General features: G+C 40.6%; 1 protein-coding gene across 1 annotated transcript in view; it reads right to left on the bottom strand.

Moving 5' to 3' along the window:
- SNTB2 (syntrophin beta 2) overlaps positions 1–16,060 on the bottom strand; it is a 98,288-nt gene extending 82,228 nt beyond the window's left edge. The window contains exon 1 of the mRNA XM_046680328.1: positions 15,467–16,060. Coding sequence (XP_046536284.1) covers positions 15,467–16,046 — 580 coding nt within the window. The 5' untranslated portion in view covers positions 16,047–16,060. The remainder of the gene's footprint in view (positions 1–15,466) is intronic.
- Between the last annotated feature and the right edge of the window lie 975 nt (positions 16,061–17,035).

Here is a 17,035-nt window from a genome sequence, read left to right as displayed (position 1 = left end):
AGAATAGACAAAACTAATCTATGGTGAAAGAAAAGAGAAAGTGGTTACCTGGGGTGGGAGTGGGGAGAGGAATTGGCCAGAAAGACCACGAGGGAACCTTCTGGGGGTGACGGAAATGTTCTATAGCTTATGTAGTGTTTCGACAGGTGTATACAATTGTCAAAACTCATTGAACTGAAGACCCAAAAACATATTATTGTATGTTAATTATACTTCAATTTTTTAAAATGTTAAGGAGTCAGAATTAATCAAAGTGACAGTTAAGTGATCTGGCATAAAGAAAAATTGGACAACTTTTTAAAACTGTGAAATACTTAAAATATGCTAAAAATTATACAGTACAATATAATGAATATTCACATAACTCAGCTTTATCAATCTTAACATTCTGTCATATTCATTCAGTTTGGTTTCCTAACAAAAAGTCCCCATGAACCTCTCCCTGACTCCATTCATCTTCCTCATGCCCTAGCAGTAACCATATCCTGAATTTGGCATACAACAAATTTGTTATTTTTCTTGTATTTTAATTCCATGGGCCTAAAAAATAAACTGCATTGCAAGAGCATTTTTATTTAGGTCACTTATATTGTAAATGACCTTTTTATACTTGAGATTTGATGCCCTGTATGTTCCATCCTTCTTTCACTTAACAAACATTCATAACACTAGTGATGTGACTGACGCCGTGCTAGGTGCCAAGAACACAGTCTAGAGGAGCAGAATGCCTGAAATGAAAATAATTTCATGCCAGTGTGCTAGTGCTAATAGAGAATAAATTAAAGTGTTTGCAAATGAAATTGATTCCCCACCTTGTCAAAATATTCCTAACATCTAAATTCCTAAATCATGGTGAGTAAATTTGCTTGACAACAATGGCCAACATAAATAAATATTTATATCAATAATTTCCCTCTTTCTCCTGATTTTTCACACTAAAAAGTGCAAAGAAGAAGGAATTATTTGGTATCTAAGTCTTAAACTTTGGCCTTTCTTTGCAATATTCATTAAGAGAGTCTTGCCCTGGGGCCAGCCCTGTGGCGCAGTGGTTAAGTGCACACGTTCCTCTTCGGAGGCCTGGGGTTCACCAGTTCAGATCCGGGGTGTGGACATGGCACTGATTGGCAAACCATGCTGTGGCAGGCGTCCCACATAGAAAGCAGAGGAAGATGGGCACAGATGTTAGCTCAGGGCCACTCTCCCTCAGCAAAAAGAGGAGGATTGGTGGCAGATGTTAGCTCAGGGCTAATCTTCCTCAAAAAAAACCCCCAAAAAACCCAAAACAAACAAACAAACAAAAAAAGAGAGTCTTGCCCTCATTCACTAAAGAACAATGAAGAAACCTCAAGGTACACAGTAATCAGTGGCAAAATTAATTGCAATCTAGATCGCTCAATATTCCTTCTTCCCTGATTCTTTTCCATTTGGAGAAAAAGATAGCTTTAGAGATGCTGCTCGTGTTGGTCTAAAAGAGATTAGTTACTAGTTATAATCAAAGGTAGAAAAGCAAAAGCTGATTTATCTGCAAACCTACAACATGAAATCTCTTATCTGGCACTTCTGTGCATCTTTCACAACAATAAAGTTCCCAATAAGGTATTACAAATCCTGAGGTTCCATCTGAATGATCAAAAAAAGATTCAATTATATTTAGAATAGTTTTACTGTTAAAAATAATTTGGTTATATTCTAATTCTCTGACAATCCATGTATTTGTAGATAGTCTATATTAACTACAACTTTTCATTCTCTATCTCATATTTAGAATTATAAAATATGAGAACTGGAAGGCATCTTATTTTTAATAGATAAGAAATGTAAGTCTTGTAATGTTGAAACTATTTTTCCAAGGTCACATAGAGAGCTAATGGCATCCGAACTGCTTTGCTGTATTTTTTCCCAGGTATCTTGTCCTCTCACGCTTCAGTTTGGAACCAAAGCATTTCTGGTACCAGAAGACAGGTAGTTTCCGTAACTATATCCCGAGGGTTGGAGATGCTTAAAGGATCCCAAAGAGTTCTTTTGAGACTCAAGCACAGAGGAAGTAGGAGGAAATAGGAGAAATAAAAAGAGAATAGTGGGAGGAAATTGGTAGGTGGTAGAGGAATAAGAGCAGACTAGGTCTTTCTCTGAACCATAATCTCCTTGGAGAGAAGCAGAGGAAAGATATGCGAGGACAACATTTTTCTTGTCAAAATACATATGTAAAAATATACATACAAATATGGCTGTCTGAGACTACCTGCCAGATCTGGATGCTAAAAACCAGCTTGGCAGCATTTAAAATTATTTCATTTCCTTATTTTCCAGAATAAATGCTTTATACTAATCTTGTGAGTACTGTCATTACTCTGTATCCTAAAATGAAATTAACAAGTACAAAAATCAACTCTATTACATTGTAAATGGCCAAAGTAGATGAATATTAAAACATCTGTGGTGAGTAGTGATTTTTAGAAACTCATTTTAGTCTTTTTTTGTTGTTCGTACAAGAATTTATATTTGTCCAGAACCAGCTTAATTTTTTCAACTATTTTTACTTTATGTCCACTGTAAAAACAAATGCAGTTTTATTGTAGAACGTATTAATAATCTTTAAAGAGACTAATACATAATATTTATCCTTAGCACTCTAAAATATAGTATACATTACTGTGGTTTTCTAAATTGTAGACAGCCCTTGTTGCAATGAAAACAGCTAACAATTTAAATACCTTTACTTGCCAACAATTACAGCAAATAAGAAGGTAAACCCGAGTCACTCAGTGTTCAGTGAAACAGATTGGTTTCATTTGGGCAGACATTTATTTGTAAAGGTAGATACAGTTTGGAGAATGCTACTTTGCTAAAAGTGATGTTTCCAAAAATAAAATAACATAGTAATATATTAAAAATGGAAGAGCTAACAAAAAAATGTTTGGCTAGAATAATTACAAAAGAAAAATTATTTTTGCTTTACGAAGCAGTTAGCAGATAAATATAATCATTATGAGAATATCTAAAAAGTCAGTTGTATTGTTTTTACTAATAAAACATTAAAATTATTAAGTTATTACTCCAGAGTTTTGGAAATCAGCTATTTCATCAAATGTGTTTGCTGGAGTTTGAACATCACTTGCTTGTTCCCATCCGCCCTTTGGACATGCCATTTGCCTCACATATACTACCTCTGTCTTCCATACCTCTCACTCCCATTCCATGTCCTACCCTTCTCTCACCTGACCCAAAACACATTCCTAACATTAGTTGCTCCTTTATTCCAAGTTCTCTCAGCATTTTCTATCACTTGTATAAAATAATTTGGGTTAATTTATGTACAGTTTATCAGCATTATAAACCCATCTTGGGTACTTCTTAAAAGGAGGGCCTGTGGGGCTCATATTTTCTTTCCATTTCTCCCAGAGTGCCTAGCAGAGTGTGGGTATTCAGTATGAGCTGATTAATCACATACAGCCAACTATTTGTGCCCAGGATGAAAAATCAGAGAAAAAGACTGGGAGACGTTAATGATAACCTCCAAACACACACAGCCTCACAGAATCCAGAGCACAATTTCCTGCATGTTAAGCCACTTACAACAACAAATCCTGTTGGTCTTTAGACATGCTAGCTTCTTAACCTAAACTGATCCATCCACAAAGCAGTCTATTATAATGGTAAATATCAAGAGCTGTGGAGTCTGATAAATCTGAGTAACTACTATGCCTCTACCACCTAAGTACTGTGACCTTGGGCAAATTATTTAATCTCTCCAGGCCTCAATTTCTTCATATTTAAAATGGGCATGATGCTACCTGCCTCACAAGGCTATTAAAAGAATAAATTGTGATAATGCATGTAAAGAGCTTAGCAGAGTAACCTCTCAATAGTATCACTGTTTATTTATTGTTTTAAGTGGTAGACAAAGCAGAGCTAATTACAGTCCTTCCTGAGACTGATATGTGGGTGCTACAAGAAAAACTTCTTTTTTCACAGGGGTTATTAAGTTAGGGCAATATAGTCCTAGAACTGTGGCACCATCTGAGTTGACTACACAGAATTAGACTCTCCACAGCAGGAGATGTTGCAGCCAAGATAATTTGAGCCTTTAGATCCCTCCGGACCTAAACCTAGATCCACTCCCAGTCTTACGTTATATGAGGCAATACATTCCACTTCTGCTTAGTTTGGTTTGGGTTTCTCCAACCAAAATAATTCTTACTGAAAAAATGGTCTATGCCTATTTTGATACACAAAGATTTTTCTCCATCCCAATCTATCTCTAACTTCAAGGCCTGTCCCTGAGCTTTATATAGTGTTGTTCCAGTTATAAAATGATCATCATAATGCATGCTTGTGAAGTTGCTTGAAATTCATACAAAAGTGATATCCAAACTGCCACTAAAATAAACGCTGAGAATAATTTACTATTCACTTTAAAGTGTCAAGAGTTTTTGAAAAGTTCCAACTGGCTCATTTGTACCCAAGCAAATTTATTCTTCTTGCTTTCCTTTTACAGCTGTCTATAAAGTTTCTAAATCTCTTAACCAATATGGTAGTCTCTCATTAATCTCTAATACCATCTTCTGATATTTTTAGAACACTATAGGGGACATCTGCTGTTTCTGTCTGCCTGGTATCCATTTTTCCTCCTTCTGGTAACATCACCTTGATTATCCTTTAAGAAATCCTCACTTTCAGTTCATGTGGAGCCCTATTCCTTGGCTCCAAGGTGAGTACTTGATATAGGCCTGGCCAATTGGAACATCCCATATTCCTTGCCAAATGATTGGAACATGGATGAGCGAGGCCCAGTATTTCTGGCAGGATGATTGGAAAAAGACATTACAAAGACATTAGTTCTCTTCAAATTAATTTACGGATTTAATACAATTTCAATCAAAATCTCAAAGGATTTTTTTGTAAGAATGATAAAATCATTCCAAAATTTATCTGGATAAATAAGTAACTATAACAGTCTGCACCTGTTTATTGTTATTTTCCAAATTTTTCTTGCCTGGTATAGTCCACTTGAATTATCAGATACTAAATGTTAAGGGTACTGGGCCAGCCATGGTGGCCTAGTGGTTAAGTTCAGCACGCTCCATTTTGGCGGCCTGGGTTTGGTTCCTGGGCGCGGACCTACAGCACTCTGCTAGTGGCTACACCATGCTGGTGGCCCACGTACTAAAAAAATAGAGGAAGACTGACATGGATGTTAGCTCAGGGTAAATCATTCTCAGCAAAAAAAAAAAGGTACAACATACAGTGTGGAATGTTACAAAACATTCAAATAGAACAGAAAATCCAGAATCAGACTGCAGAATATAAAAAATTAAATTATATAAAAAAGGTACATTGCAAATCAATGAGGAAAGGACAGGTCACACCTGCGGTGCCAGATATGCAGCACGCATATTCTATCTCACCCCTGCAGACTCACTGCAGACATCACTAATTAAGCTTTCCTGCTGAACTCAGATATGGCTTTGGAAGCTTTCCCCACATGGCACTCCAGGCAGCCCCATCAACCTATCAGACAATGCACGCAAGCAGATTATTTGACAAATAATGCTGAGAAAATCAGTTAACTATTTGGAAAAATAAATAAAGTTAAATCTCTACTGCATATCATATGCCAAAATAAATTCTACATAGATTAAAGAGTTAAATATAAAAAATGAAACCATAAAAGGACTAGAACAAAGCTATTGCAAACGATATTCTCAAAGAGAAACTGACAAGCTCTGAGATGAGACATGAGAATGAGAAAGCAGTGGTTCTCAGCACTGCCTTGGTTCCTGACATTTTTGAGGCCTGGTTGCTCAGCTTTTCCAAAGAACTCTCTATATCTTTATAATACCTCCAACCTTTTATCTGAACTAGCTTGAATAGGTTTCTGTGCTTTGAGACCAGAAGAGCCTTGAATAAGGCACACAATTTTTAAAAAAATTTTTGTTAGCTGATCAACTCATTTTACCAAAAATAAATAAATCTATAATTTTTCTGAGTCTCTTTCAATGAAAAATCAAAGCTTCCCATTTTCCAAGTATGAGGTGTAACATTTTATATACATGACAGATTAAATTGCAAGATACACGACTCAATTTTCTCATTTCTCTATCCCATTAAGTTTACTTTTCACAAAGCATTCTACATAATTTGCAAATTTAAAAACAAGAGGGTCAGAAGGCGGTAGAAAGAAAAAATGTGGCAGAAAAGCCAAAGTAATAAAAAAAATTTGTACTTCACATATTCTTAACCAGTTATAGCATGTCAAAGCATTTTAGCCATGTCTTGGGAGCCAGTTCACAGAAATGAAACAAAATTTGAGTTTTCTAACTCTTACTCTTTCCAAAAAGCACATCTACTGATGCCATAATCACTGGCACTTTGTTCATATACAAAATTATTTCATGAGTTTTGTTGTTACACTGAAATTAAACACAAATTTTATGAAGGAATCACCGTATTTTCCTTAGAACAGCACTTCAATAAAGGAACCAAATCAACTGTATTTCTTCAGACACAAAATATTAAACTCACCTGAACACACCATCATTTCTCTAGAGGAACCAAAAGCTCCTTTGTCTAATCTAGAAAAAAAAAAATCCTTTAAAGGAAGAATAAGTTCTCAAGCTGTGTGACTAGATGTAATGTTTATAAACTAAAAATTTTCTTCTCAATCCCCACAGCTAGCAGACAGAGTAACACGAACTAAGAGCTTTATAAAGAAGCTGAATGGTATAAGCTTAACACTCTCCCAATTATCCCATTTTTTCTCACTGGCAATAACCATTCTTCTACTGTCCCTGGATATAAATCTCAGGGCTGGGGCCAGCCGGGTGGCGCAGCAGTCAAGTGCACACGTTCCACTTCGGTGGCCCGGGGCTCACCGGTTCGGATCCTGGGTGCGGACATGGCACCACTTGGCAAGCCATGCTGTGGTAGGCGTCCCACACATAAAGTAGAGGAAGATGGGCACTGATGTTAGCTCAGGGCCAGTCTTCCTCAGAAAAAAGAGGAGGATTGGCAGCAGATGTTAGCTCAGCGCTAATCTTCCTCAAAAAAAAAAAAAAAGAAAAAGAAATCTCAGGGATAATTCACTATACCCAATCTGCAGTCCCATCCTGTCATTTCTTGCTTTAAAACAGTGGCTCTCAATATTCTACCCTAATGTCTCTGAGGGATCAAACATCTGTATTAGTAACAGAGGCTCACTGCCAAAGCTTCTTTACACATACCAAATCTTTGGGTGAACAGGCAGTTGGAAGGAGGCTGTCTGGGTAGGAAAAGATCCCTGGTGGATTGTGCTCTCCTCTGGCAAGAACCATCTGCTTTAAAATGTTTCTTGAATTAAATCTTCCACTGTATTCCCAGTGCCACCACCACCCCCCCTTCAATGGTTATCACCTCTGCCTAGGACTGCTTTTCACTACAACAGCTGTAGTTTCTCCTACCTTTGGTCTTTCCTCTTCGCACAGCATCCAGTGCATCCACAGCTGCCAACCCAAAATTCTGTTCCCATCAGGTCACTTCCTGGCTCAGAAACGGATTGCATCAGTTCCCCACCCCTTCTATCTTTTCAACCTCTCCCTCTCTCTGTTGGCCTTTGCTCCTTGCTGTACAAATATGTACCAATTTTTTCCCATTTAAAACAAAATAAAATAAAAACCAAACAACCACAAAAGTGAAAGCTCCTTGGACACTTGATTCAACTCCAGTTACCACCTTTGCTTCTTTTATTTTTCTGAGAAGCTTTTAAAAAGCATGGTCTACTCACTGCCTTCTGTTCCCGTCACTCTGCTGAAACTGCTCTTAAGAGAACTCTAGGGGCTGGTCCCGTGGCCGAATGGTTAAGTTCACACGCTCCGCTGCAGGCGGCCCAGTGTTTCGTTGGTTCAAATCCTGGGTGTGGACATGCCACTGCTCATCAAACCACGCTGAGGCAGCGTCCCACATGCCACAACTAGAAGGACCCACAACAAAGAATATACAACTATGTACTGGGGGGCTTTGGGGAGAAAAAGGGAGAAAAATAAAATAGAGAGAGAACTCTAATGATCTTTTTCTCTAATTACAAATCCAATGGACTCTTTTGTTACCTTCTTGGCTTCTGTAGCATCTGAAGATACTGATCAACCCCTCTTTTTTGAAACTCTTGCCTCCCTGCCTTCCACTGCACCATTTTCTCCAGACTCTCTTCCTACCTCCTGGACCATTTCTTTCCAGATTCCTCTTCTCCACTCTCACTTTAAATGCAAGGGTTCCGCCTGGTTCAATCCTGGTTCTACTTCTCCTTTTAATTGCACTCTCTTGATCCACATTCATGGCATCAATTACCACCTCTACCCTGACATCTCATAAATCTTCAGCTCAATACTGACACTAATCTTGACAACAGACCTGTACTTCAAACCGGCTACTGGCCTTTTGCATCAGGGTGTCACACAGGTAACTCAAATTCAACATGTCCAAAATTGAACTCCTTACCTTTACTCAAAGAACTAATTACTCTCCCATTCATTTTGGTTTCATAGTCATCCGGTTTCCCAAGCCAGAAATTTAGGCATTATCCTCTACTCCCTTAGCCCCCAAACCAACTCATCATTTAGAACTGCTGTTTCTATCTCCTTAGATTTTTCAGCTTTATACTGTCCTATCTCATCTCACTGTCCTTATGGTGTCACAGCAGCCTCCTAACTGCTTTCTCTTACCTCATTTCTTGATCTCCTACAGTCCATCTGCCACTCTGAACCTTCTAGGACATCACTCCCTTGTTTAAAGCACTTTAAATCATGGGCAGCTCCCCAGGCCTAAAGCTTTTGACAGTACACACCCTCAGTAAAAATCTGAGTATACACCCTCAATCTATGAATATTCATTAATGCATATATATTATAAATCATATATAAAATATAGAAATCAAGAAAGAATGAGATAAAGATGAATTAAATACACTAATATATCCCTAATGAAGTAATACTATCATTGGCTACTATATGATTAGAAGTAGAATACACTCTTAGACTGAAGTTCATTATTAATGATAATGTGTGTAAACACATATTTCAAATAGTCTTCTTGGCAATTATATTTTTTAGGCTGACTTCTTGATATAATTACCTTGAAATGTGATGAAGAGCTCCTACTAGCAGAAATGTCTACTCTACCTTTTTGTTACTGCTTGCAGTGTTAGAATTATCTTCAATCCATGGTTACTTTGTGCAAATCTTTAAGTCAGTTGTTCATTTTGTGAATATTAATTTAGTTAAAAGCAGATAATATAACATAAATCCACTCAACTAGGCTCAAGTAAATCACAATAAGTTACAATATGATAATAGACAAATTAGTAAGGTCACCACTCTCAACGCCTCTGCTTTGTGAAGCTTCCACTCGTCCCTTGAGACATCACACTGTGTATCAAATGTGTAATGGCACTGTCTCATAAGACTGCGTGAGAGAACCAGGTCATCTATACATTAAGTATTAATAAAGTTCAAGTTCTTCTTTTTTCAGGTTGAAAAGTAAATGTAAACTGCACTTAGAGACAACTGCTTGGCACTGCATACAAGGCCCTTGATGATCTGGCCTCTGCCTACCTTTCCAGCTTGCTCTCTAGGCACACACTTTCCATACCTTACCATGCTTTACTTCTCTCAACACACCAGCTATGTATCACTTTCTTACCTTTGACATGCTGTCTCCTTTGCACTTCTACCTTTGCTGCCAGTGCATCACGTTCTCACCTCTTTGAAAGCAGTTATCACAACCTGCTAAAACTGTTTCCTTACTCGTCTTAAGAGCAGGGATTACCCCCAATTTTGAATTCCTAGCATCTACCACAACACCTTACTTGCAATAGGTACTCAATAAATGTTGACTGACAGAATGAAAAAGGTCCAAATTCCTCTGAATGGCTTTCAAGGCCTCGCATAATCTGTCTCCTATTTATCTACCCAGCTTTATTTTCTTCCCCTAAGTCCGTTCCCATTCTCCTCACTTCCCATCATATGTCATGCTCATTTTGGCTTTTGCTCAGGTTACCGCCTCAACTTGGACTGCCTTCTATCTACAGAGAAGCAACCTGTCCTACAAGCCTCAGACCAAATTATCCTTTCCCAATGAAGTCCTACTCAACTCTTCCAACCCCCGACTGATTGATCATTCCCTTCAGAGAACTCTTGAAGACAGTTTTAGCAATTACTTTCTCTGTGGTAGTTTTCTCTCACCAATTTCTATCTAAGTTCTTTTTTTTTTTTTCAAATATTTTATTTTTCCTTTTTCTCCCCAAAGCCCCCCAGAACATAGTTGCATATTTTTAGTTGTGGGTCCTTCTAGTTGTGGCATGTGGGACGCCGCCTCATCGTGGTTTGATGAGCAGTGCCATGTCCACGCCCAGGATCCGAACCGGAGAAACCCTAGGCCGCCAAAGTGGAGCTCGAGAATTTAACCACTTGGCCTCGGTGCCAGCCCCTCTAAGTTCTTTGATGCCACGGACCACCTTCAACTTCTTTTGTACAGTGATCTCTCACAACACATTGCAACATGATGATACATAGGAGATGGTAAAAGATCTGACTGACTGGTTAGAGGTAGGCAGCATGATGCAAAGGAGAGAGCACTGGACTGGGTTGTAGTTCAAATTTCACTACTAATTAGCTGGGTGACTTTAAACATACCCTTAACAGTCTCTGGTCATTAATTCCTCATCTGGAAGATGAGACTTTACAACTTTTTAAATTTCAGGTAAGGGGCCGGCCGGTGGCACAGTGGTTAAGTGCGCACATTCCACTTTGGTGGCCCAGGGTTCACCGGTTCAGATCCTGGGTGTGGACATGGCACCACTTGGCAAGCCATGCTGTGGTAGGCATCCCACATATAAAGTACAGGAAGATGGGCACGGATGTTAGCTCAGGGCCAGTCTTCCTCAGAAAAAAGAGGAGGATTGACAGATGTTAGCTCAGGGCTAATCTTCCTCAAAATAAGCATATAATAAATAAATAAATTCCAGGTAAGATTTTTTCTCTTGCCCAAAGGAAACATTCAAGCTTCTCCCCTAAAAATCAAGAGAAATTCTAAGACCTTCGATAACTCACTTAACTTTATTGAATTTCATTGTAATCATCTGGAAAACAAAGATAAATAGCCCACCACCTCGAAGGACTGTGTAAAGGTCAAATGAGAAAATACAGATAAAAACACATAGATAATTTAAAAATCCTGATTAAAATATAAGGCATTATTATACTATTTAGTGGAAGTTCTTCAGTTAGGATAGTGTGCTAACCTAGCCAAGGACAGTGACTGGACCCTTGAAAAGTTAGTCAGCTCAGAACAGCAGAATACTGTTCAAAGCCACAGGCTGTACTTCGTCCCTTATGTAGAAAGACGTATCTGATCACAAAGTAAAGTAACCTTTATCTGGGAAGGACTACAGAACAGGGACTATATCAGCTGAAGTTACTGAGTTATCAGTTGAGATCCAAATTAAAGCCTGGTTATGTTTCTAAAAATGTTATTAGAATTTTCATAACCATTCTGTATTAGAATAAACTTTTCATATTTTGATAATAATTTGAAGGGCATATTTTAGCATGAAGGAGACTCTGTAAGAAATAATCTGGTTACAAAGACAGTTTCTCATATAAACATGTCTAATCATTCAAGTGAAACATAAAGGGGCTAGTTAAACAAAAAGAAACAAACACAGGGACACAAATGTCCTGACAATTTCGTTGTTTTAATTAAGAGACAGATTAATGAATATGCATGCAAAGTCCAAAGAAAATGTAAAATGTTTTCCTTAGGAGATTCTCAACTTGTCTAACACACAATGAAGAAAAGTGGCAGTGCAGGAATCCAAACCAACTTCTCTAACTTAGCAGCCTAATAAAATCAGCAGTATTTGTTACATGTCCCCTGACATACACAAAGAGCCATATTGTATATGACACTCAAAATCTCAAACCATTCTAGATACAAAAATTATTTTCAATTCTGAAGTTAAGTTTTATGCCAGTCCACTTCCTCTACAAGCTTAACAATTTTCTTTTCAGTAGATTTAATAAGAATACTTTTAGAATCACATTTAGGCAATAAAAGATGATATTCCAACAATATTCCAATGAGAAGTGCTTCAAAAATACTGATCTTTTCTCAAATATCACACTTAAGCTGGACTCTTTATACTGTCTTCCCTAACCTCTGGAACAATGATAGTCACTACCCAAAACTACAAGTACACAGTTAATGGCAAGTTTTAAGGTTCTGAGTAGTACTTGTGAAAGAAGAAAAATCAGAGGAGTGGGAAACTGAAATTCAAAATTTAAGGATAAAAAAATGGCCTATATGAGAGATGACAGAAAAATAGGAAAACATGATTGAGAAAATGTGCTTGCATCCAAGAAATGCAAGCTCATTCTTAACCTGTTCACCTAAAATAATTCATATTCTTATCATGTATTTCTTTTCAAGTAAAACGGAGGCTTGGATTTTAACAACTTGTTATCCTGGCTCTTCTGAGAGTGTCTTCCTTAACTCTCGGCATACCTTCATAACCCAGTCCTACCTTCCTCATTCAGACTTTGCTTTTTGTTGTTGTTGTTTACTGCTGTATTCCCAGTCCCTAAAAAACCGCACAGCACATAAACTGTCAAATGAATAACAACCTCTGAGGGAGGTATTATCACCATCCTGGTTTTACAGATGAGGAAACTAAGGCTTAGCAAGGTTGAGTAACTTGCCTTGGGGTTACAAACCACTAGCCTGAAACAAACTCACATCTGTCATTTGTACTCTACCCTAACTGGGCAGAATAACTTCTTAACGTCTCTCACTTGTGTCTCTTAACTGATGGCAGCTTTCTCTTCTTAGGGGAAGAGAAATTCCAATTCAAGCTTCAACTTCTCCATCAATCTTTTCCTGGGCATCTTCAACCTCTGACCCCGACTATGGTTTTCTAGAGATCTCTCCTTCCTTTGTGCATGCCCTCTCCAGAGTTCTATAATAACAGTGCTTTTAGCCTTGCTGTACTTATTTCCTCTCTCTCTCGTATCAACTCCAAACTTCCTGAGGGCAGAAATGAGGCATCTTCAAGTACCTCTGGCACATGGTGGAGTTGAATAAATGTCTGATGGATGAATGAATGATCTCCACAAATCCATGAGACAAAAACGAATCATTTAGCTCAATTCCCTAAACACAGGCAACCAGAGACTACAGCTTTCCTTTGCTTCGGGGTGGCGAGGACATGTCTGAAATTCCCTGCCCACACCACAAAGAGCATCACTGTGCTATGTTAAGTCAGTTTTTCAAGTTTTGAGACATCTAATGGAAGGACAATACAGTGTCAAAACTTTAAATGCTAAGCAGAAAATCTATCTTTTAAAAGTGACCTACCTGGATGGGACACCAGCTCTTGATTTTAAATAATGTTTGACTGGTTCAATGAAATCACTGTTTTCAGTGATTCTGCATATTCCAAGTAATTTTATTTTTATATCCCTTGGCTTAAAAGTGTAATTTCATACTTCCCCACACATATAAGGACAAAAACTGCTTGTCTTTTACAAAATGGGAAAATCAAGTAGAACCTGTGTGTTAGGTAAAAAGGCATTCAATAAATATGGCATTATGCTGCCATGTGTAAACTCCTAAAAGCACATGTGGTCTATTTTAGACTAATGAATACAGGGAAGCATCTACTACATGCTTTTCATTTACTTGGTATGAATACCACGTTCAAATTATATCTAAACAAAAACTGGGTTTTAAAAAAAATATGGTGTAAAGAGTTGAAACATCTGCCCATCACCACTGAGTACTACATAAATAGTACCACATTCAATATTCTGGCTCTAGGAATTTATAACCAAACAGCTAGACCAATTTCAAGGTACACGTTTACGGTAACAATTTTTTTTACACATGCACCACACAAGCCACAATCTATAATTTTACTACTTTTATTAACACCAATTTCTGAGCAGTTTCTAGGCCCACGTATAAGCGAGATATAAATAAGACTCATAAATAGGATATCATAAAAGTAGGACACGAATTCAGAGCATATTAAATCATTTACTTGCAAACTAATATTTTCCCAAATATTTACAAGATTTGGGAAAAAATGAAAATCACTTTGCCAAGATGGACTTCTGGCCTCTCAGTTTGATGATTGGTTCTTTCTTATCCCTACTCCCCACCCCTTCCCTCTGTTCTTCCTCTGCTAGGAATACTCTCCTGACTCATCTCTGCCTGTGTATGTCCATCACTTCCTTGGAGACCTGGCCCAAGATTCAGTTCCTTGAAAAAGTCCTCCCTGACTAATCTTGATTTTCACTGTTTCCTAACTTTGCACTCCCTTGGCATTTATATAGTTTGCACTACATAATCAATAGCTTGTAAGATGTTTTGCATTTTTCTATCATTTCCCCAACCAGAGACACATCATCCTTTATATTCTCTTCTATACAGCCAGCAGTAAATGCTTCTCGAATGACTGAATCACCAGTGAAAGAAAGCCAATGGCTCAAAAATTTCTGAAGCAAGCAACTGGCTTTTCAGATCACATTTACAATACTCTATACCCTCCAACACCCATGAGTCCTTCAACCAGATGCGATCTAATTGTGTCTTAGTTCCATAAATTCATCATAAAAGATCCAGGTTACAGATCACAAATACACTTAGGGTAAATAATAAGCCTAGCTATTCAAACACATCTTGAGATTTAACATTTCAAGCTTCTAAAAAGCTTAAAGCTTGAAGCAGCCCGCCTGTGAATGGTAGGAAGTTGGCACCAGTCTCTTGCAAAAGAGGCAAAACTCTAGTTGGCAGTAAATGTTCAAACACGTGAGCCTCTACTGTTAAACAAGGCTCATTAACCACACAAACTTGCTGTTTCAGCTTTCTGGCTTCAATGAAGTACTCTGATCTCCTTTGGTTATTGTTGAGAGCCAATGATGGGTTAAATTCCCATATATTAACCAGCGTTTTGGTGGTTTGCCCAAGTATACCGCTGGCATCGGCGTGGATGATTTTTTTTTTTTTAACAGACCCACCAGCCCCGGGAGCCAGAAGGGAGTGATGAAATGCCAACCCGGCATTTCTCAGGAAGCAAAGAGAGACCTCCAGAACTGGAGCCGTTCGGTCTCCCTCTAGTTCTTAGTGTCAGCTTATCGTGCAGAGGCGGGGCTTGAAACGCGCCTGCTTTTTACTAATTCTCTACCGAGTCTTCCTTAGGGACTGCAAGCCACACTTAGGCGGCTCCCAACTTTTCCCGCAAGGAATATCAGTTTTTCCATCCTCGAAGCCCCAGCACACGGGGTCTAGGGAGAGCCAGGTCACTAGCAGAGGGGAAGGCGAGGACTCAGAGGGGGAGGGAGCGGGCTCGCTCCGCAAAGGGGGCAGGGTGGCAGAAACAAAGTGAGCCCCGGCCGGCCCAGCGCCGCCCGCCCGGCCGCCCGCCGGCCCCGCTCACCCTCCAGCAGCACCTCCTTGCCCGCGCGCTTCAGCGCCTGCACGGCCTGGTCGTGGGTGGCCTGGCGCAGGTCAGTGCCGTTCACCGACAGGATGGCGTCGCCCAGCCGCAGCGCCCGGCTCTGGTCGGCCGCCAGCCCCGGGAAGATCTTGGAGATGAGGATCGGCATCCTGTTCTCGCGGCCGCCCTTGATGCTGATGCCCAGGCCGCCCGCCTCCTGCTTCACCACCCGCACCCGGCGCACCGGGGGCGACGCGCCCGCCTCGCCCGCCGGGCCCCGTGGCGGCGCGGGCGGGCTCGGGGGGCCCAGGCCGCGGCTCGGGCTCCCGGGCAGCGAGTCGCCGGCGCCGCCGCCGTTCGCGAGGCCGTTGAAGGCGGCCGCCGCCGGCCCCAGAGAGGGCTCGGGCTCAGCCGCCGCGGCGTCGCCCGTCAAGCTTAGGCTCTCCCCGCTCAGCTCGGCCACCACCCGGACCCAGCGCTCCCTCAGGAGCAGCTCCACCAGTCCCGCTTTGGTGGCCCGCGTCCACACCGCCATGGCCGGCCCCGCTCCCGCCGCCGCAGTCGTCGCAGCTACCCTCATTCCAGTCAGGCAGCCTCGGCGCTTCCCTCTTCCCGCCCGAGGGGGCGGGCCCGGCCCCTCCCCCCGCGGCGATTTATTATTCATGAGAGGCCACGCCCACCTTCCGGAGGGGCGGGGAGAGGCCGACTGAGCCGCTTCCGGGAGCTTAAGTTGTTGCCCGCAGTCCAGTCCTTTGCTGCTCACCGGACGTAGGCAGCCTGAGCGCAGTGGGGCTCTGTATCACGATTTCCTTCCGTTCGCCTCCAACGGCCCCCCCCCAAACTCCTAACCTCTACTGTGCAATTTACCAGAACTGCCTGGGCACAGAAAGCAAAATGCGCTTCAAGAAGCACTTTGCAAGCCTGCAGGACTGGGTTACACGTTCACTCTTGCATTGATTGGTTCATTCCGTATTTACCGAGTGCTGTGCCGTGTGCTCCTTTTGTGGCCTGGAGATGAGCTGAATAAAACGTACCACAGCTGAGAGCTGGCGGTCTAGTGGGAGAGGAAAACGGGGAACCAAGCAAACTAGTGTGATACTATGTGGTTAAGTGACATGTAGAAAATGCTCTGAGGGCAGTGTAGAAGAAACAGTTGGTTGGGCCCGGGGTCAGCTGCACAGAGGTGACACTGGACAGTGAATAGGTGGAGCAGAGGGAACTGCATAAGCAAAGGTCAAGAGGCATGAATCCAAGCATATGTCACTCTACTTTGGCATTCATTACCTGTTTTCCTGCCTATAATGTGCGAGGGGACCATGTCTTCTTCAGCCTTGCAGCCACAATAGGTCAACCTCAAAGATATTTGCAGAATGATGATTACTTAGGAAGATGCCAGAATTCCAACGTGAACAGAGTGTAGGGTTGGTGGAGATAGCAGGATATGAGTGTGAAAAGCCTCATATAATCAAATATCGGAGTGTTTGGACTTGAATTTGTAGATCTGACTTTCTTACCCTGGAGGCCATGGCCTTTTTTAGGGTAAATGTAGATGAGCATCCCCAGAAACGG

The sequence above is a fragment of the Equus quagga genome, chromosome 13 (assembly GCF_021613505.1).
Source record: "Equus quagga isolate Etosha38 chromosome 13, UCLA_HA_Equagga_1.0, whole genome shotgun sequence".
NCBI classification, from domain to species: domain Eukaryota; kingdom Metazoa; phylum Chordata; class Mammalia; order Perissodactyla; family Equidae; genus Equus; species Equus quagga.
This window is presented reverse-complemented; position numbering and strand designations above follow the sequence as displayed.